Consider the following 22,729-nt stretch of genomic DNA (forward strand, 5'->3'; position numbering starts at 1 on the left):
TATGGAGTGGAGACTAAAGCCCCCCCCCCCCCCCCCAGTACCGGTTCGGCACGAACCGGCGCTAAAGTGCCACCACGTGGCACGAGCCAGGCCCGGGTGCTGGTAGACCATTAGTACCGGTTGGTAGCACCAACCGGTACTAAATGTTTGGGGGGGTTTTGGTTTTAATTTTTATTTTTCATTAATTTTGTGTTTTCCATTTAATTCTTTTTTGTTTGCTGGTATTTTACGATACTACATATTGTACACGTTATGCATATATATAAATAGATTTTCTCGTAGAACTGATCATATATATATAATCGAATGTCTCACAACCACCATTAATTATTCACACATACACATGTATATATATATATATATATACAATTTCTCCTACATGTTGCCTTGGTGCCTTCGGAGCACGATGACAAGTGGTTCATGGGGCGGTAGCGGGTAATAGTATTCTTCTTTGGGATCTATGACCTGGTCGAGCAAAAATCCCGCTATTTCCTCTTGAAGTGCTCGTATGCGCTCCTCTGATAGGAGCTTGTCCCGCACCTCTTTGAACTGTTAAGAAGGAGATCAATATGCATGTGTATTAGTTGTGTGACTAGATATCGACAATCATGTAAGATTTGTGAATAGTGTTCTGGCAAACGTACCCAGTCCTGTCTATCAGATCTGCTCCTTTCGGACGCCATCATGCGAATGTTCTCGCAAACGTAGTATGCACACACTTTAGTCCCCGGCGCCTGCTTCAGGGCCTTTACGACAATAGTATTTAATCAGATAATAATTAATCAAGCATGTTAATTAATTAATGGTATTGAAACAAGAATTAAAGAGATGGTAGCTAGCTAGCTAGTACTACTTAATTACTTACCTTGGGTCGATACCAACATAGCTTTTGTCGCCATTTTCCTGAAGTCATCTTGATGTACTTTGCCCAAGCCCTGCCCGCCGGCAAAGAAAATTAATAAAGGGGTTATTAAAAATAGTTCATATCAGGAAATGACGAACTAAATAGGCCGAGATATAGTTAATAATGATTGAAATAATCTGTCGACTATCCCCTTCACGATGCTGTAGTCACTATTTTTTTAAGTAGTGAGTTCAGTACTTCAAATTTTCCTTCGTCAACTTTAATGTCTAACAAGATACAGTGGAAGCTGCATGCGCATACGTTTGCACGTATAAATTAAGCAGGCATGTGCATAACACTAATCAACTATAACCCTAAACCCTATACACTTATTAACATCTAGCTAGTAAGCAAAAACAGAATTTGTAGTACAAGACAGTGTGACTCACTCGAAGTTGTAAGGAAGTACTATATCTACATTGCTATTGAGGCGCTTCAAGAACTCTAGCATGCATTTCTCTACATCTTGTCTACACCATTCCAATTTCCATGTGTATTCATTAACGGTATTTGGGTCAATGAACCCAATGCCATAGCGTCCAGCTTTTTTCATTTCATACATCTTCATCCTGCATAATACCACAGAAAAGAATATATAGTGAGGATATATAATTACAGGTAATTAATGATTAATCAATGAGCACTAGAGCTAGCTTGAGACTTAAATTACAGAAAGAAATCACTTATACACAATAGCAATTGACGATAGATTTGTCGAGTGCATCTTGATTGAATAACTGAAATAGTTCTGAATACTCAATGGCCAGAGCTTTCTTATGGAAGTAATGATCTTCCTCGACTTGTACCATGAGGGACTCTCGATTGGAAATCTTGGTAATTTTCATGTACCAATCATGCAATTCATACATTCTCGTTGGGAGGTTCTTGACCTCCTCGGGCTCGACCAAAGGTTGGCCCCGGACATATTTCCGTTTTATTTCCTCCTCTCTAAGTGGAGGCATGGGCTCGATCTCGAGGAGTTGTTCAACAGTGATCTTGAGCATTTCAGCCTGCATTATATGCTCCTCGGTTATTACCACATCGCCCAGCTCGGGAACGTAAACGGTTTGCCCACAATAATATTGGGCGCGCATACTCTCATGTGTTGTTGGCACAACAAGCGGGGGGTCGATTGCGCCTCCTGTTCTCCCAGCTGGGGCACGGTTTTCCCGCATTTTTTGACAGCTGCTTGTTGGCTCGAGCTCGAGCTCGCTTCTTTCTGTAGTCATGCTCGATGTGCCTTCTTGATTTGGCGCTCATAGTCTGAGTCAACAGCCTTGGGAGCTGGTGGTCTAGCCATACGAATGAAGTGGTCAATCTTTTCCTCAGGCACTTTCTCCCTCGGCGGCCGAAAATGAGCGTCCACTTCGGCCCGCACTATTGCATCGTTTTGCTCCTCAGTCATGTCGTAAGGCCTCTGAGGAAGAGGAGCGAGGCCGCTTGGACCATATTTATATCGCTTGTCTCCGCCTGTACTTTCTGTACTACCTTGACTCGTACCGCTACGCACCATAGCTGAGGCGTGTCTCTTCTGCGATTGCTTAGGCGGCGGAGACGGCTGACGTGGCTTAGTTGGAGCAGGAGGAGTGGCCTGACGCTGTGTCGGACTTGAAGCAGGAGGTGTGGCCTGACACGGTGTCGGAGTTGAAGCAGGAGGTGTGGCCTGACGCTGTGCCGGACTTGAAGCAGGAGGTGTGGCTGACACGGTGGCGGACTTGGAGGAGCGGGAGTCTGCTGACACGGTGGCGGACTTCAAGGAGGAGTCGGCAGACGCGGTGTCGGTGGACTTCGAAAGATGATGCAATCCTTTTTCCATAGGATGAAACGATGTATGGCCTCTCCCAGTGTTTGCTCATCGTCACCTCCAGGAATGTCAAGCTCTAGCCCCGAATATGGGCCCACCACCTCATCAACCAAGACACGAGCATAGCCCTCTGGAATCGGGGCGCAATGGAAGGTTGCTTCGGGGCTAATTGTAAAAGCAACGGCGTTCGCCACCTTCATGGATATGTTCTTCGTTTTGTAGTGTAGCTCACAGTTAGTGTTCTCTATGATGTCATCCACAGGGTATGTATCCAGCAGTGCGTCGCCCGGGGCGGAACCAACGCTGCTTCTCGGCATGGATGGGACGGTGCTATCCAATGCTGGATGATCGTCCGCTTGCTGCTGCCGCTGCTGAGCCCCCCTTTCCTGGCTAAGTGACTCGATCTGCTGCTGCTGCTGCTGGAATTTGAGTGCCAAGTCCGCGTGCCTTGCTTCTAGACCTTGAAGGCATTCCGCATCCTGCTTCCTCTGCTCCTCCTCCAGCTTCCTCTTCTTCTCCTCCTCCATCTTCTTTCTTGCACGGGTCCTGTAGTCGTCGTTCCATTCCGAAAAGCCCTCATACCAGGGAATAACGCCCTTGCCTCGTGTTCTTCCCGGGTGTTCAGGATTTCCCAGGGCGCGCGTAAGCTCGTCGTTCTCTCTGTTGGGCGTGAACACCCCCTTTCGAGCATCTTCTATTCCGTCAAGTAACTTTTGTTCTGCTCCGTTTAGACTTGCCTTCTTCGAAACCAGGCCTGTCTTCGGGTCCAACGCCCCCCATGCGCATAGAACCAAGTTCTGCACCTGGGGGGCCAGCTCCTAGTAACCGGAGTGACCCCTGCATCCTCCATCTCTTGCTCAGACTTATCCCACTTAGGCATTGCCACCGCGTAGCCACCTGGACCCAGCCTATGGAACTGCGTCTTTTTTGCGGCATTGGCCTTGTTTTTTCTCGACCGTTCCTTAGATAATTCTGATTCCTTGAATTTCACGAAAGCGGGCCAGTGTTCTCTTTGCTTCTCCAGTGTTCCCTTGAATTCTGGAGTCTTCCTTTCTGCAGCGAGGTAGTTGGCCCATACAGTTTTCTTGTGGGTGTTGAATGTAATTGCCATCTTCTTAAGAGCAGCGTCCTTGACTTTCTACACATCTGCATCAGTGAAATAATCTGGTAGGGTGAAATGTTCCATCAGAGATTCCCAAAGCTTTTGTTTTGCTCTGTCGTCGACCCAAGTAACATCTGGGCGTTTAGTTTTTGGCTCTTTCCATTCTTGAATGGAGATCGGGAGTTGGTCCTTCACAAGAACTCCGCACTGATGAACAAACTTGCTCGCAATGTTCTTAGGCGTGAGGGGTTCGCCACTAGCTTTGATGGAATCGATGTTGTACTCTACACCCTCCTTCAACTTTTTGCTCGGGCCGCGCTTTGTCCTGCTGTCTGTAGAAGCATATTTGCTCGATCCGGAGGGCTGAAAGAAGAAAGATCGATTCGTTAATATATCTTCAAATAAAAAAACAAGTGATGATCACTAGATGCCTGCTTATATAAATATACCTCGCCGGTAGTCTTTGTTATTTCAAGATCAACATTGTATTCGTCATCATAATCATTGTCTGCATCATCATAATCATAATTATAGTTCATGACTTCATCAGCTCGGTCGTCGAGATCGAATATCTTATCATCACCCTCCCCGGTATTGTTCAGATATTGGGAGCCGTCATTTGCTTCATTCAGATCATCTGGCCTGCTAGGGCTGCGTATGATCTCGAACAGGGCCTCTTCTCCCTCTCCGTCGGTATTGTCCGCCATAGCTTTTATTTAACTAATACAGAAGAAATATAAAACAATTTAGTATTCAAATTACAATGCATGGATGCAATCAATAAGGAAAAACTGAATCATATAGTACATAATATGCATCGTCTCGAATAATATATAATCTCGAATACATCGTCTCGAATAATATATAATCTCGAATACATCGTCTCGAATAATATATAATCTCGAATACATCGTCTCAAATAATATATAATCTCGAATACATCACTGGCTAGGTAGTTAATAAAGATCGAATACTATAGAAGAATCTAGGCCACTCGCGGTTCCTGGGGCGCGGGCGGTGGACACCCAAAGACAAGGAACCATCACAGGATCATATCTCCGGTCATCTGCCCAAAGAACCTGCCAGGTATTGGAGAACCTGACGTCCATAGCAGCCATGTAGCGATGGACGTGCTCGTCCTCCTCCCTGACACGACGACGCACCACCTCCGGCGGGGCCGGCTCCCTTTGCACCGAATGTGGCCCACGCGAACGCCACCAAAGGAGATCAGGGTCGACGACGGGACCCGAGGCCGGGTTCCTCACCAAGCGGCGCGCCCCTCCAGGTAGCACCTCCCAGTGCCAGCCCGGCGGAGCCCAATCCCGGACATGGGTCAGCCGGACGTCGTCGCAAACGGGTCGACGGCGAGGATGCGGGCCGGGCATCGTCGAGAACAAATACTATATGCCCGCAAAAAGTAACATTTTTTAAATGATTGGATTGTGATAACTAAAATTATAAGAAACTGAAAAAAACATCGATCGTCGTCTAACAATTTGACATTAATCTAATTCATCTAGCTAAAACTAATTCTAAAATTTCTAACATTTCTACATATATAACTAACATTTCTAATATTTCTATAACCAAAAATCAGAAAAATTGCTAACATTTCTATAACTAAAATTATAAGAAACTAAAAACTACCATTTCTATAACATTTCTAACATTTCTATAACAATTTGAAATTAATCGAATTCATCTAGATAAAACTAACATTTGTAAAATTTCTAACATTTCTAACATTTCTATATATTATTTGACATTAATCTAATTAATTAATTAATTCATCTAAAACATTTGTATAAAAAACAGAAAAAACAGAATCGTGTGTGTGTTTCTGTGTGCCTGTGTGTCTGTGCGCGCGCGCGTGTGTGTGTGCGTGCGCGTGCGTGTGTGCACCCTACGGCGCCGGCGGCGCGGTGGCTTCGATTGGAGGGAGGAGAGGGGCTCACAGCGCGGGCGACGGCGAGGCGACGGGACGGCGAGGCAGAGGGGACGGCGACGGGGACGGCGACTGGGGCGGCGGCGACGGCGACGGGGACGGCGACGAGGGCGGCGACGAGGGGCGGCGACGGGGGCGGCGACGAGGGGTGGCGGCGACGGGGCAGAGGAGAAGAAGCAGAGGGAGAACGAACTGCCGATTTTTTTTGAAGTGTTTTCTTATATAGAACCCACCTTTAGTACCGGTTGGAGCCACCAACCGGTACTAAAGGTCTGTTTTGGCCAGGCGAAGCGGCGGGAAGCGCACACCTTTAGTACCGGGTGGTGGTACCAACCGGTACTAAAGACCCCCCCCTTTAGTACCGGTTGGAGCCACGACCCGGTACTAAAGGGGTGCGGTGGCGCAGGTGCGGTGCGGGCAAGTTTAGTCCCACCTCGCTAGCCGAAGGGCGCCCGCACCTGCTTATAAGCCCCGCAGCGGCAGCTGTCTCGAGCTCCTCTCTATTGCAGGCCTTGTGGGCCTACCTGTTCTATGCTGCCCTGTGGGCCTATTGGGCCTTTGCGGGCCTGCATCCTGGCCCAACAACAGGTCGGGTTTCTAGTCGTATGCAGGCCGCTGTGGCGCAGTAGGCGGGCTTTTTTATTTTCTTATTTATTTTTGCTTTATTTATTTTTGCTTTATTTATTTTTGTTTTATTTATTTTTGAGTTGTTTTTTGTTGTATTTAGAGTTTCTTTGTGAATATTTTTGCTTTAGGTACAAAAAATTACAAACTTTCTATTACTGCCGGTAGTTTACAAATTTGAATAGTTTACATTTTGAATTATTTGAAATTTGTGTGAATCACTAGTTTGTGAATAACTTAACTTTGAAAATAGATTTTTCAGTGATTCTTTTTTCTATTGTTTAATATTAGTGTGTTTTATCATTATATTCAATTTGGTAATGCTTAGGTTATTTAAAAAATAAAATGCCTTCGTAACGGATGAGTTTTCGTCCGAAACCCTGATACTTCGAAAGACATTGTCCATTTTGTACACAAAGTGCATCCAGTTTTTGCGGTAACCCTCTCTACTTTTTTGCACATGCTATGTGGGTGAAATTATGATACCATGCCAACTTTCAACCTTTTCTGAGTTCATTTGAAATGCTTTTCAATTTCAGGGTCATTTAGCTGAAAAAATCAGTAAATGCATGAAAGAATTTGTTTGCACATAAAATTTCTTCGCGTTTCAAATGCCAAAACACATAACTCCCCTAACTATTATAGAGATTCCCTCCTGGGTGTGAAACACAGAAGAAAGTGATGGTAGTGAAGCCGATCACATCCCAGATCTTTGGGTGTGAAACTTTTTCTTCGCGTGTGTCCCTTTGCGCCGTAGCCATGGAAAATCTTCATCATTTAACTGGATGCTCGGGTCAATATTCACTGTGAGTGGAGCAATTTCATCAAACTTTTCATAATCTTCTGACATGTCTGTCTTGTTATCCACTCCCACGATGTTTCTCTTCCCAGAAAGAACTATGTGGCGCTTTGGCTCATCGTATGATGCATTCGCTTCCTTATCTTTTCTTTTTCTCGGCTTGGTAGATATATCCTTCACATAGAAAACCTGTGCCACATCATTAGCTAGGACGAATGGTTCGTCTGCATACGCAAGATTGTTGAGATTCACTGTTGTCATTCCATACTGCGGGTCTTCCGTTACCCCGCCTCGTGTCATATTGACCCATTTGCACCGAAACAAAGGGACCTTCAAACCACGTCCATAGTCAAGTTCCCATATCTCCTCTATGTAACCATAATATGTTTCCTTTCCCGTCTTGGTTGTTGCATCAAAGCGGACACCACTGTTTTGGTTGGTGCTCTTCTTATCTTAGGCGATCGTGTAAAATGTATTCCCATTTATCTTGTACCCTTTGAAAGTCATTATATTCGAAGATGGTAACTGGGACAGCGAGTTCAGGTCATCTTCAATAGAGGCGTCATGCATGGTACGTGTCTGCAACCAGCCGGCGAAACTCCTGGTTTGTTCACGTGTAATCCAGTCATCAGACCGCTCCGGGTGTTTGGAGCGTAGAAAATTCTTGTGTTTGTCCATATACGGAGCCACCAAGGCGGAATTCTGTAGAACTGTGTAGTGTGCTTCAGTAAGAGAATGTCCGTCCATACATATTTTTGGATTCCCTCCTAGCGTGCCTTTTCCATCCAGTCTGCCCTTATGTCGCGATTCAGGAACACCAATCGGCTTAAGGTCAGGAATAAAGTCAATACAAAACACAATGACCTCCTCATTTTCATGGCCCTTGGAGATGCTTCCTTCTGGCCTAGCACGGTTATGAACATATTTCTTTAAGACTCCCATGAACCTCTCAAAGGGGAACATATTGTATAGAAATACAGGACCCAAAACGCTAATCTCTTCGCATAGGTGAACTAGGACGTGCGTCATGATGTTGAAGAAGGATGGTGGGAACACCAACTCGAAACTGACAAGACATTGCACCAAATCATTCTCTAACCTTGGTATGATTTCTGGATCGATTACCTTCTGAGAGATTGCATTGAGGAATGCACATAGCTTCACAATGGCTAATCGAACGTTATCCGGTAGAAGCCCCCTCAATGCAACCGGAAGCAGTTGCGTCATAATCACGTGGCAGTCATCACTACAACAAAAACTACCTGTAGAGACGTCATATTCCATACCTAGAGACGTGTTATTTCATCTCTAGGCAACCATAGAATCGACTTAGTAAAGCGTCTTTGGAGTGTCTCCTCACGGACCGTCTCAAAACATATAGACACGCTGGCTAAGCGTCTGTACATGGCATGAGACGCTATATTGGGACGTCCTAAGGCGTCTCTAGTTATGACACGCTATATTTGGACGTTCAAAAGCGTCTCTAGACATGTAGAGTCGTTGTGCTACATGTGCTCGTACGTCTCTACTAACAGGGCCATTTAAATCGCCATAGGTCCTAGGCCCATTCCTATGCACGCTATGTACAGACGTTATATTCATCTCTAAATATACAAAAGGTTTTTTTAACCACATAATATTTTATTTTAAATAATATTTGATTCATTCCAAATTTGTACTTCGCCATTTCAAATCCAGTAACTTTATCATGCCATATGCTTGTGCAGAATGATCAACAAATATTGTTATATAAAAGCATCCACCATATCACCAATCACATTCATAAGCAATCAATATCATTATATGAAGGGATCCACCCATATCGCCAATTGTATCCACAACAATCCCATTAGCACAATTTCATTTAGTAGGAACAAACACTTTTGGTTCACAACTGAATCAAATCAGATCTTCATATAAAATATGCAAATAATTAAGAAGAGATCATACAAAGTAGAACTAAGTTTTCCTCTAAAGATAAAATCTTTATATAATACATAATATTTGTCCATCTAAATACTAATTCTTCTATAGTTGCTCATGGCTCCTGCAATGCACTCCTTTTCTAAATCTTGAGCTACCCTGAAAAAGAAAGATAACAGAGAAAATTTTAGAACATAGCTTGAAGAATAGTGTGAGAACAAATTTACTTTGATGATGTTCCATACCAGCGTTTGGTGGCTTGTTTTGAGGTTGTGCAGGAGTGGTTAATTTTGGTTTTTTACCTAAACACACACAGAATCTTCCTAAATATAAAGCCTTAAGCACGCACATTGGAGCATATGATGATTGCATGGAAGTGTACTTACATGTGATAGAGGCCATGCAATAACATGACCAATAGCATCCCTTACTATTTGCAATTGTCCATATGGTCTAACCAGTGTCTGATTTTCAAATTTTGGAAACAGCACAAACAGAAACCGCTACATATTGCTCTCCAAGCATGTTTCCTCCAACCACGTATGTTTTATCTCTACTCACTAAAGTTCCTTCGGCCACAAATTTATCTTTGCTTCTCGGGTTCAACGAAAACAAAAAAACTTTCATTTTATCCTATTTTTTCAAGAAATGAAGCATTCATTATCACAACACATGGAAGATTTCACTTTAAGCAGAAAGGGATGATTGCACATGGAATTAGACCAACTAACTATTCTAACCATTGTCATTCAGATATATATAATATACCTGCTTAGTGATGCGATGAAGTTGCACACTTGGTTCAGGACCACCTTGCTTGGTCGCATTGTTATTTTCAGCATGACCATTCTTTGCTTCAGGACCATCATGTGCTTTCTACAGTTGAGGTTCAGTTTAGGTGATAGTAAACTTATAGAAAACATAGACATTGTTTGATAACACAACAGAAATTTATGCACGCGTGCACACACACCTTAGCAACTGTGTGTTCATGTGGTGAAAATAAGCTGGTGCAACCCTCTTTGGTTCTTGCGCAATTGCTAGGATGCAATTCCTGGTTAGTCTTGTTCGGTAAAGTTAATTCTGCACACCCTTGATTTATCCTTAGCAACCATTTTTTCTTGTGGTAACGATAAACCGGTGTAACACTCTTTGGTTCGCTCAGTCGCTAGAATGTAGTTCCTGCAACTTATGATGAACAATTGTTTAAGTATGAGAATGAAGTAGAATCTCGAAAAGGTGTCTATTCCGCTTAGTGACAGTAAGATTCGTGCTAGCGTCTATTCAGGAGCAGAGCATTTGCAGTGTCAGGCCATTTAATCAACCAATTTATTCAGACAAACAGCGGCGCTCCTATGCTGTAGCAGGAAGCGTAGGTCAGTTAGGAGGTCAGGCAGTGCATGGGAGTAGGCGCGATAGGAGGTCAATCTGGTAAAGATTGAAGTGACAACACAGAGTAAAAAGATTGAAGCGACAACCAATGGACGGTGCATGCGCTGTATCGCATGGAGATGTATCCCGCCACGTATTACTTAGGATGGTCAGAAGAAAGCAGGGCCCAGGGTCTCTACATCAGCGCCCTTTCAGTTTGCATATCAAAATATTATCAACGCCTTCTTGTTTCATTTCGGAGGGTAGTAAAGCGTTTAGAATATAGATTATGCAAAGGTCTACAGCATATATACACTTTTAGACTGGCCGATATAGTCAGGTTCGAAAGGCGAGATTTCTTTTCGCCTGTTCAAGAAACGGGCCAATGGGTTTATATTTCCTGTATATAGCAGGCTGACATGTCAATTCAGTTTTAGACTGGCCGGTCACAGGCTAGGTGGATTCTGCCTATGATGAACAGTGTGGGTCTAGCCTATTTTCGTTTTAAATATTTCTATCTCCCCGCGCTTAGTAAATCCTAGACCTGCTAATTACTGGACGTGGCACATATCTCTAGGCGACGCTCTTTGCACAGACAGTCTGGATATGAGGGTGTCTAGGCACCCGGGTCTTGAAAGGCCACTCTCAGTAGAATATTTATTAGTGAAGAAACTATTACATCACCTGCATAGCACTCAATGGAGCATATTCTTCTGCTTCGTTATGTGATTCATTTGGGAGGTCACTGCCAACAACTTTTTTGTTGAGATCAACCTGAAACAAGAATAGGATAATAGTATATTAATACTCATATTTTTATCTCTGCAGAAAGAGGTGTGGTTTAGATACTAACTTCATCACTTCCCGCAGTTACAAATTCATTTCTCAAATCCTCTGTGGGGAATTTTCGCTTCAGGAACGAACGGATCATAGCCAACTCATCTGTCACATTTTCTACATTATCTCCTAGTGCCCGCAGTCTAAATTGAACGTTTCCTTCTTTCTCAGGATGCTGAACAAAAGTCAGTCCCTGAGATACTTTTATTTCGCTCCAATACTTATCACCATAATACCAACGAAGTTTTTTTGCCTCTTCCCCATGCACACTTTTAAATACTTCTCTATAATCACTAAATGAAAGGCTCCCATTGTTATCTTTCTTTCTTTCTTCCAGTTTCTCCTGTTGAAATAAATACAAACATCTCATTATACTAAGTAGTTTTAAATTAAAACCTTTACTTTAATCACAAGTAGAAGTATACCATCACTATCTTTGTATTCGCATTTTTGTATTCACCGTCCTTCTTCTGCTTATGAGCTTCATCCCATAGTTCAATCTTGCTAACCTTTCGATTGCTCTTAATTTCCTGTTCAACAAAGTAAATTAGAATGTCTGTTAGTGTTTCTGTTAGAACATGTTCAGTTTTCTTCCTAACAAAACTTTTCTGAGCCATCTTTAGAAAGAAAAAGTTTGACCATCTCTTTTCTGGTCCTAGCATGGCTTTTTCTCCCGGTTGTATGTGGATTCTTATGCTTCTTTGCACACTCAGTGTTCTTTTCGCATAATTTCTGGGAAAACAACACATCTAGTCAATATTAATGTCATCAAACTAATTATGTACGGCAGATTAAGTATGAGAATATAACACATTACCATGTGTGAATCCTGGCACCAAAACCCAACAAGAGTATCCCATTGATGTTCATTAACACCTTTGGGAACACATGCTTCAATTTCAGCCAAAGACTTCTTGTCACGCTTGAAATATTTACTCTTCAAACGAGACTTATACACTCTCCATTTTTTGTTAATATTCAATAGGATCCAGTCTCTTGTAAGTTGTCTAGTCTCATTGGGGTAGCTAAATTTCTCCTTCAAATATTAAAATTGACAATTAGCAATGTGAAAGGAACAGTCTTGAACAGTGCTATAATTTTTTTACCTCCACATCTGTGATCATCTGCCCATGTTTTTGTAGAAACAATTCATTGTCCCGTCTTGGAATATGCAATGGTGCAAATGTTGAGTTTTCTGCAAGCCAGGTAAGGTGCTGACCAAGAATGGCAGCCGACCTTCCATTTGGAACTCCACTTCCGTCAGTCTCCACAATTATCTCCCCCCCCCCCCCACGTATTTCTGACAAATTTTTACCTCGGAATTCCCCTATAATCTGTCGCACATATCCATTTGGCCCTGCATGCAAGAGTATCACAATGGCATATAACTGGACCATATACATCATACTAGATATGTGTTTGAAAAAGAAAATTGAGCTTACAAATTATTTTAATTTTCCTAGTAGATTCAGGAGGCTTTTTTGGTACTAGATCATCAATCTCTGGAGGGCCTTGTAAATTTTCTTCATCTGGTTGTACACTTTCAGAAGCTTGCTCTGGGATGTTTAGGCTTCGAAGCCGTCGAGGTATCCTCGACATGATATCTTTACCAAACAATGTTAAAATCATATGTTAAGGTCAAGCATCGAAGCATATGTCAAGGTCATGCATATGATTTCGCAAATTTGTTGGAACCAATCAATTCTTATATTTGCCTCGCAAAAGATGTGTAAGAAAAGTTATCTTCCAAATGCTAATAACATAACACTGCCAACAAACTCACATAGTTGGTCTAGTCCTAAATAGTAACAGCAATGTCACAGATGGCACAGTCCAGTTTATCTTACATCTACTAGATAAATAGCATCTTTATGCTATACAAGTTTTTTGAATAGAAACTAGTTGTAGCAAATGGTATATGTTGGACAGGGGGAGACAGAGGGTGGACAGGGTGGGCCACTGCCCACACCTTGAGATTTTGGTTTGACTCGTATACCATAGGATAATAGAGATGGGTCTGAGAAAAAAAACAGAGCCCAACTAGCAGTTAGTAGACCTAACCAGCGTCGAACTGGACATTGTGGAGACGTGCAGAAGCCAGCCGCCCAGCCCATTATCTTTAGTACACACTTCCCAATCCCCATTCCTAATGTCTAATTGAATTCATTATTAATAAGGAGCTGCTGTGTTTATAAGTATATTTCCCTAAAAATAATATTTGACTGAAAAAATAGCACTGTATGGCTTATTTGTTGTAAAAATATCCAGACAAATAAAGATATTTGGATGGAGAATTGCAACGTGCACTCTGGCCATGAAGAAGAACAAATTCAAACGGACCATTGTCCACGACAGTGTGTGTGAAATTTGTGGGAAGGGTGACGAAGATGAATACCATGCGGTAATTGCTTGCACCAAGAGCAGAGCCTTGAGATATGCAATGAGAAAAGAATGGAAGCTCCCGGCTAAAAAAGAGTTTTGGTACACAGGGAAGGATTGGCTACAGATACTGCTAGACAAACATGATTCAGGTATGAGAATCAATATTTTGCTGCTGCTGTGGCGTGCGTGGTTCCTGTGAGACAATTGTGTCCATCAAGACGGGAGAGAATAAGTATCTCGATCGACGCTATTCCTGGTTGGGTACGAGGAAGAAATCAGAAAATTATCGCTGGTTGGGGAGGGGATGCACGGGTCTCTGAAGGCTGCTGAAACAGAGTAAGCGCGGGGCCATGAGGGGACACCTGAAGCGGATGAGTGGGAGCGGCCGCCCGCGGGTATGATTAAGCTGAATAAAGACGCAGCATACGTAGCAGAGACGGGACAGGCCTGAGCAGGAGCTGTCGCGAGGGACCATAAGGGCCAGGTGCTCTTCTCAGCTAGCAGATCAATGCCTGTGTGCTCGTCAGTAGAGGAAGCAGAGAGACAAGCGATCCTGACTAGGCTCACTGCGCTGTCGGCGATGTATTGCGGATCTCTAATCATTGAGACAGACTGCTCCAGGATTGCAGAGGAATTATGCGAGAGTAACCAAAACAGGTCGGCGTGCTTCTCGGTTGTTAGTGACATCAACAGCACGGCTGGGACCTTCAGTGCTATCAAAGTCAATGCAGTTAGAAGAGGCAAGAACAAACTAGCCCACAAGTTGGCTGATAGGGGCAGGCGAAAAGGAGACTCGCTAATCATTGCGGATGTGCCAGAAGACTTGCGTCCGCTTATGCTATCTGAATGTGCTCTATGATTGTAATTCAGGTAGTCATTCTCAAAAAAAAATATGAGAGCTGCTGATTGAAACCTCCCTTCAGCTAAGATGCAAGAATCAAAACTAAAACATAGTGGGACTGCACTAAGATGAGGTAGGAAATAGGACAGACTAAAAATACTACAAAATAGCAGAGTACATTGCAGCCTGTGGAACCAAACACTATCAGTTTTATGCTCCAGCGTGAATGGAATGTGGGGTTATTTGGCCAATCTATCTAACACCACTTGTACTACTTTTGATTTTTAACATATAAATTTTGATTGGACCAAACAGTTGCTCACATATTTTAAAGAAAATCTGTCAGAATTGATTTTTAGGCAAGCAAGCAATTCAACAAACACTTAGAGTGCATTGCCTACATGAAGGAAGTAAGGAGACGAATGAGAAGAGGATCAAGATTTGAGATGCATATAAATGAAGGAGCCACTTCGGTTGATTTAATGATAAAACTGTAGGGGCTATGGGATTTAAGGGATCACCTGCTTGACGTGGTGGAGGCTGAACAGTGTACCGATGGACAAATGGCAGAGCTTCGTGTGAAGGCTGAGATCAGCTCGGATGCGGCTTCGTGGCTGTGAGGACGAAGTCGGGAGGAGCACGCCTTCCTGATGGTGAGGACGACGGACGCCGACGAGGCTCCAACTAGCGACCTCTTGTTGATGGAGGAAGAAGGTATTCGTCGGCGAAAGGAGCTAGCGGCGGCGGGCGGAGCTAGCAACTGAGGGCCGCGCTTGAGGATGAGGCTGCCACCGCGCGGTGTGCGGGAATGGCGGCGCGCAGGTTCAGCATACTGTAATCGGGAGGTTGATAATGGGGAGGTGGGGAAGATGGAGACGAGGAAAAATAGCAGAGACGTGGGAACTCTTTCGCGGTAAAGAAAACATCTTTAGCGCCAAATTTTGTTAAGCAAAAAATATTCCGGGAATGCCAAATTTAATTAAGTGTGAATAGTTTGGGAGCTCTAAGTAATCACATATATGGATGTGTTAAAAAACACATAATCGATAAATAATTTTTTTAGGTGTATCCTTTATTGGATAAATCCGTATGCTTTGTTCTTTTTTCAAAAAATATCAAACTTCATTGGGTAATATATGTATCCAAGTAATATCGATATAGCTTAATAAAAATAATAAACGCAGTGGTAGATCGAAGTTGGGCTTGCCACTCCTCCGCGCGCTGCCGTGTCGACTGCGGACGCGCCCCGGCGTGCCATCCCTTCACCTAGCCCTGTCGGCGACGGGGGTGGCAGCGTGCAGCAACTCCTCCAAGCCGATCTAGACCCGCTGGTCATTGATGCGGTGTCGGCGTCCGATGTGGCAAACGTGGCTCGACATTGCGCCACTCCTTTCGCTCGTCCTCCTGTGCCACCCTCTTGGCCGACATCAGGGTGCTGTGTGACGATGTGTCGTCACCATGTGGAGGTAATGGACGAGGCACCCTGGATGGCTCCTCCTCCTTCACGACCTTTGTCACGCCAGTTGCGGCGCGACGGTGATGTCAGTCTGTCGAAACAGTCAAACGTGTTCCGCAAGGGGGGTGGCTCCTATTTGCCGTGACGTCCGGTTTGGTCTCAGCAGTTTCATTAGAGGGGAGAGGGCTCCTCCTCAACATGTTTATTGGCCAGTGTTGGTGTCGTGCTTAAGTAGCCAGGGCAGGCAGACCGACACTGCTTCAATGTGACGCATCGAACGGAGTAGGCTTCTCAGTCCCCGTGTTCATTTATGCTTGTAGCAGTGATCAACGTAGTACCTCACTTGAAGCACCGTGCCGCCACTCATTTCCAGCATCTCATGCCGCCGGTCGTAGTCCACATCCAACTCCGGTTGGAGCAAAAAATGACGTTGGTCCGAAATACACCTGCCACACCGATTCCAACAAATCGTGTGGCTGGCTCGAGCGTCCAACAGGGCCATCGTCACCATTTCCAACTCTCGGCGTGGCCGGTTGCAGCATCTCGCACCATGGTGTTTTTGTTATAAATGACCGGCCCAACTAAAGCACAAGCGCGAACGTCCCTCTTGCTCCTGGGTTTCGAGGCCCCCAAAAGCTTCCATGGTTGGGTTCTAGGAATCATCCAGAAGCTTGTCAGTTTTTTTAAGTCGGTTATCTTTTATTTCAGTTTATTTCGGTCAAGCTTTACTATGTTTTCCTAGGTTTTCCTTTTTTTCCCTTTATCTTTTATTTTTTACCTACTGTTTTAATTTTATTTATTTTTCCTTTCTATTTTTCTATTTCCCTTTCTGTCTTTTTTTTAATTCTTCATGTTCTTCCAAATGTGCGAACTTTTTTTTAGAATTCCCAATTTTTAATTCGTAATTTTTTTTCAAACCGTTAACATTTTTCAAAGTCACAATAATTTCAAGTTCACAAACATTTCTTGAATTTGTGAATTGTTCCCTAATTTGTCAAAATTTCCAATTTTTTGCAAAAAACCTTTGAAACCATAAACCATTTTCAAATTTGTGAAACTTTTTCAAATACTCAAACTCTTTAAAGGTCATCAATATTTTTTAAATTCATTTTTTTAGTTTGTGATTATATTTCTTTGAATTGGTGAACTTTTTTTCAAATTCATGAACATGTCCAGAAGGTGTGAATCTTTTTTCAAATTCATGTTTTTTTTCAAGACCGCAAACATTTTCAAATTTGATTTTCCCCCAAAAAATAACTTTTTACAAATGTCAGTGGCCATATGTGGCCGTTCCCAGGATTTTAAGAATAACAAAAGAAATGTACTAGTTACTGTAACACTTCACTGTTTCACCAAATATCCCTTACTGCTTTTGATTTTTATGATTTTCCAGTTTCTCCATCTTCGTTCTGATTTTTATGATTTTCCAGTTTCTCCATCTTTGTTGCCTATAATTTTTTCTGGTTAACTGGGATGTCAATCGTGCAAAGTCGATGTCATGCACTTGCAAAATATTATTGAAATATTGACTAGACTAATTTCATTTTCTCTAAACTAGCACAAAGAAGCATCCAATCAGAACAAGTGAACCTGAAGCACACTTCATCAGAAGGTTCCAAAATTTAGCAGTAGTACTGTCACGTGAATGTTAAAAAACTATTCAAAGAACTAAACGGATAGCCATACAACTGTTCATTCATAACAAAAGGGAACATACACATTAAAAAAAAAGACCATAGGCTCGTTCATCACAGAGTCACATAGGGAACAATACATTCTGAAGAAGATCCACCCAGCTGGAATAATTATGTTGGAGTAATTCTACCTAGGAGCATGGATGACAAGTGCTCAACCTATATCTTAGCTGCAGTAACAAGCTAAAAGCACAAAGACTACTCTGTTTCATCTGAAGATGGTTCTCCACCCATGTCAAAAATATCACGAGGTTTGAATTTCACCATGGTATTCCAATTCTCACTTCTCGGATTTTGAATATAGAAGACCTGGTCCACTTGGGAAGAAAATACAAAAGGATCATCCTCTAACTTCTCCCCTGTATGTATTTTTCGGGAGAAATTCACATGAGTGAATCCAAACTCATCTCTTATAATACCAGCTTTGTGATGAACATCATACCAATCACATGTAAAGAAGACCACCTTGTAATCTTTGTATGACAATTCAAAGATGTCAGATAACCGACCGTAATAGGACACACCATTTTCAGCAAGGTTCACGACACCACTATTTTGTGTCACGCGTCCTGTCTTGCGACTGATAGTATGAAACCTGAAACCCTTAATTATATAGCCACTATAGCGCACCCCGCATTTGCTTGGTTTTGCGGCTAATGCTCTTATCTTTTCTGTGATATCCGATCCATCATCTAGTATAACCTGTATGTAAGAGTGGTTACATTGAGTTCACATGAAACTACAATGAAGGAACATGCTAAAGGTGAATTATACCTTTTGTTCCAACCAGTCAGCAAAGTGTCTACTAATCAAATCCTCATTGTCATCGTCCGTCAAATTTAAGTTACCCGGTTTCCTCTTCTCTTGGTCCACAAATTCTCTGTAATAATAAGACAAATAACATCATGATTTTTTCCAACTTGTGAAAAATAAAAGAAATAGGAGATAGCATTGAAGCACACCTATGGAGATCATCAAGCTCATCAGTGTCGCAAGACACATCGATGTGCTTGAACTAGAAGCTGATCGTCCAATTGGCCTATAGTGACAGCCTTTCCAATTGGCTCACCAACACTATCAAACATGTACATGCCCTTTGTATTATCTGAAGGATCAGGGTTCCTAGATGTTCTTGTGAAACGTGTGGTTCCTTCTAGAAATCTTGAACAAAAGGTCAAGCATTCTTCAACAGTATATCCTTCAGCAATAGAACCTTCAGGATAAGCTCTATTGCGCACAAGTGACTTTAGCCAAACAAATGATCTGAACATCATAAAACAACAATGTTATATGCATAATGGGAAACAATAAATCAAATCATATACTTAGATGCACTGTGGAAAATAACAAATCAATCAAAGTAGCATACCTCTCTAGAGGGTACATCCACCTGTAATGCACCGGGCCACCAAGTTTAGCTTCTTCAACTAAATGCACCATTAAATGTACCATGACAGTAAAAAACGATGGAAGAAAAACCTTTTCCATATTACAAAGTGTCTTCACAATACTCTCTTGCAGTTTGTCAAGCTCAGAGAAATCTAACACTTTGGAGCATAGTTTCTTGAAGAAATTAGCCAGCTCAACAACTAATATCATGACATCTTTACTGGGATAACAGTGTAAAAGTGCCACAGGAAGGATGTCTTGTAGAATAACATGGCAGTCGTGGCTTTTGAGGCCAGTCAATGTCAATTCTTTCATGTTCACACACCTTGAAAAGTTTGATGCACAACCATCAGGTGTCCTACAATTCTTAATCACTGTACAAAGAATCTCCTTCTTTTCTTTATACATATTAAAAGGTGCATGCGGCAATTCAGTTTTACCCTTATCACCTTCATGAGGTTGAAGGCTAGATCGAATTCCAATTTCTCCCAAGTCAAGTCGTGCATTAAGGCCATCCTTTGTTTTAGAATCAATATCCAGTAAGGTTCCAATTAAATTTTCAAAGACATTTTTCTCAATATGCATGACATCTAGATTGTGCCTTAACTTGTTGTGCTCCCAGTATTCCAAATCAAAGAATATCGACTTCTTTTTGAAACAATCCTCAGGCTTCTTTTCAGGTTTACGTGCGACGTTACCTGATTTCTTGTTAGGCGCTCTTTTACGCTTCTGTTTTTCAGGACCTTCAGTTCCTTTTTCACTGTCTTTGCCCTTCTTTTTCCCTTTCCCTTTCTTTGCCACAACAACCTTTTTTCCTAAGACAAACACTCTGCCCTGCAACATCCTCAAAGCTGAGCTACCACTCATTGTTATAGGTGCAAGTTCCATCTCTTCGGTGTTATCAAACTCCTTCTTTCGTCTCCGAAATACATGATTCTGTGGTAGCCATCGGCGATGACCCATATAACAAAATTTCTTACTCTTATTTAGCCAATATGATCTTGTGAAAGGACCACAAGACGGGCAAGCATATTTAAACTATACATTCGATACTTAGGTTCAAATTGTATGATATGATTTATCGCAATCATTCACCTTACATTACAAAACATAAATCGAGAAGTGTCTTTACTAGAAGAATTTATGTGAAGTACATAAAGAAGTTTTCATCGATGACAAAAAATGGATGTCTCCAATGCTTGATTTTTTTCTGCATTCAAGTGACAAACAGCAGAAGGCTAGCTGGTGTAACTAGTTACTAAAAATCTACTCCCTCTGTTCGGAATTACTTGTCACAAAAATGGATGTATCTACAACTAAAATACATCTAGATACATTCATTTCTTGGACGAGTAATTCCAAACGGAGGGAGTAAGTAATATCCACTAGTTTCGCTTTGATAAATCAAGAAAAGTAGAGATGACACACAACTTAGGTAATTCAAATTTTGCATCACACTGCTGAATATTCTTCTCTGGCATTCATAAGCAGTTCCCCCTAACCAGATCGACTTAAGAATATTATGTCATAAATGAGCGCCATCCAATCAACAGTACCACTGTTTTTAACAACAATTGTTATTCAACCACCAAAAAGGTTCACCGATTTTTAACAACAATTTTCAAATTGCAATAATACAGTGCATCACAGTAAGATAGAAAGGGAAAACACAAGTGATATATCTCAATTCGAGCTATGTTCCACATGATGCAGAGATATAAAAAAAGAAAACAACAACCTGCGGGCAATCTTCTGGCAGCAGAGGCGTGTGGGTGAGCTCGTTGCCGAGGTCGGCAGCTGAGAGAGAGGCGTTGGCGGGGAGCTGCGTTTTGGCGGGGCCAACCGGCGTCCGGGTCTGATGTACATTGGATAAACATTTCAATTTCCATAGTAAGAAGCAAATGAATCACATAGTAATTAGTAAGTAGCAATCATTTATGATCATACGCAGCGAATGAATCAAGTTCGATTTAAATTTACAAGCAATCACAGAATAATCTTCAATTTGTTTAGAAAATAGAAACGGAGGGAAAGAATAGATGCACTACATTGTGGCTGTTGAGGAACGGAGGCCGGACTGCTGGATGTTGCTGCCGCCGCGCCGGGGAGGCCCGAGGACGGTGGCTGGAGCCTGGAGGGCGCTGCCGGCTGCCGCCGCGCTCGGGAGGCCGGAGGCGGACTGGTGGCCTGGCGCCTGGGGGAGCCGCGGAGGAGAGGGCTGGGCACCGGAGGCCGAGGGCAGGGGAGTGAGATGGCCGGATGGAGGGGAGGGGAGGGGAGCGGAGGGACCGAGGGAGAGGCAGGAGAGCCGGCCGCCGCCGCCGGACCAAGAATCGCTCGCCGCCGCCAGAGCCTTCAGCTAGCGCTAGGTTGGGGAAAAGTTGGAATCGAGGAAGGGAAACACGGTCGGCTACTCGCGCGCCTGACCATACCACCACGTCCCTCGTGTCTGGTTACAAGCGTGGCTGCCTGGTTGTGTTTGGGCTCATGGGCCAACGGCCTAGTCACTCATTACCTTATAATACATGTAGTATTTGTTTTGCACAAAACTCCAAAACTTTTTCGTAGTCAAGGATTAGTGCAAAAAGGGCCGGCCATTCCAACGAGCGAACCTAAAAAGAGAAATGCCACGAAAAAAATAGCAGCTTTGTTCCCCACTGCACCAGCGACTCACCATATGTTAAATTACAACGCTCAAAGATAGATATTATGTACAGAGGTAGATCCGCCTTTTAATCATTCCTTCAAGAAATGAATAACGTTTTCTCGAACAAAATTTTAAAACGTGGTTTTTACAAAAAAAGAACGTGAATAATTATTGACCACGGATGAAACTCCAAACATTTGTTGAATTTTTATAAGTTTCAAATAAACATTGAATTTTTTTTGAATATATGCCGAACAATTTTTTAACTACACAGTGTAAATTTTTGTGATATATGATGCACAAATTTTAAATATACATTAAACATTTTTGTAATATACGTTGAACTATTTTTAACTACACATGGAACAATTTTTTATATACACTAAACCAATATTAAATATATATTGAACATTTTGTGATATACGCTGAACTTTTTTAAAATTTTGAACATTTTTTTAAAGTAAAAAAATAAATCCATGAACAATTTTTAAAATCATGAACAAAATTTGGAATTCGAATCATTTTCTTGAAAACAAAGTATAAAAGTAAAACGAAAAAGGATAAAATGAAAGAAAAGAAACAGAAAAAGGACACAAAAAGGTTTAAAAAAGTAAAAAACGGAAAAACTAGCAAAAGAAAAAAACTCGGTTTAAGGAACCTACTAGAAGGTTCCCAAAACTAGGTCTCGCTCGAAGTGAGTCGGCCCGTGCGCCTCGTTCGCTCGCTTCGCTTCAGCGAAGCAGCGACGAACGGACGGACACGGGCGTCATATAGGATCTGCCCGGAATTCCCAGGAAGACCCCCAGCTCCGCCATCGCGTCAAGCGACGGGGGAACTTGGGCTAGGGGGAGACCGGCGTCGGGTGGCAGGGGAACTTGGGCTGGAGGGAGGATATCAGCATATGGCGGTTGGGGAACTTGGCTGGGAGAAGCAGCGAGGGGCTGCGGGGGAGCTCTGGCCAGAGGGAACAACCATCGAGCAGCGGGGGAGCAGAGTGGAGCGAAGCAGGAG

General features: G+C 42.7%; 1 protein-coding gene across 1 annotated transcript; it reads right to left on the reverse strand.

Moving 5' to 3' along the window:
* Positions 1 to 17,653: 17,653 nt before the first annotated feature.
* LOC123080641 (uncharacterized) lies at positions 17,654 to 21,489 on the reverse strand. Its single transcript, XM_044503568.1, has 6 exons — positions 21,120 to 21,489; positions 20,810 to 20,926; positions 19,052 to 20,007; positions 18,645 to 18,945; positions 18,457 to 18,562; positions 17,654 to 18,384 (listed from the first exon to the last, which is right to left on the reverse strand). Exons 3-4 carry the CDS (start codon positions 19,957 to 19,959, stop codon positions 18,666 to 18,668), a joined length of 1,188 nt encoding a protein of 395 aa, XP_044359503.1. The 5' UTR covers positions 19,960 to 20,007; positions 20,810 to 20,926; positions 21,120 to 21,489; the 3' UTR covers positions 17,654 to 18,384; positions 18,457 to 18,562; positions 18,645 to 18,665.
* Positions 21,490 to 22,729: the final 1,240 nt, after the last annotated feature.

The sequence above is a fragment of the Triticum aestivum genome, chromosome 3D, assembly GCF_018294505.1.
Source record: "Triticum aestivum cultivar Chinese Spring chromosome 3D, IWGSC CS RefSeq v2.1, whole genome shotgun sequence".
In the NCBI taxonomy this organism is placed as follows: Eukaryota; Viridiplantae; Streptophyta; class Magnoliopsida; order Poales; family Poaceae; genus Triticum; species Triticum aestivum.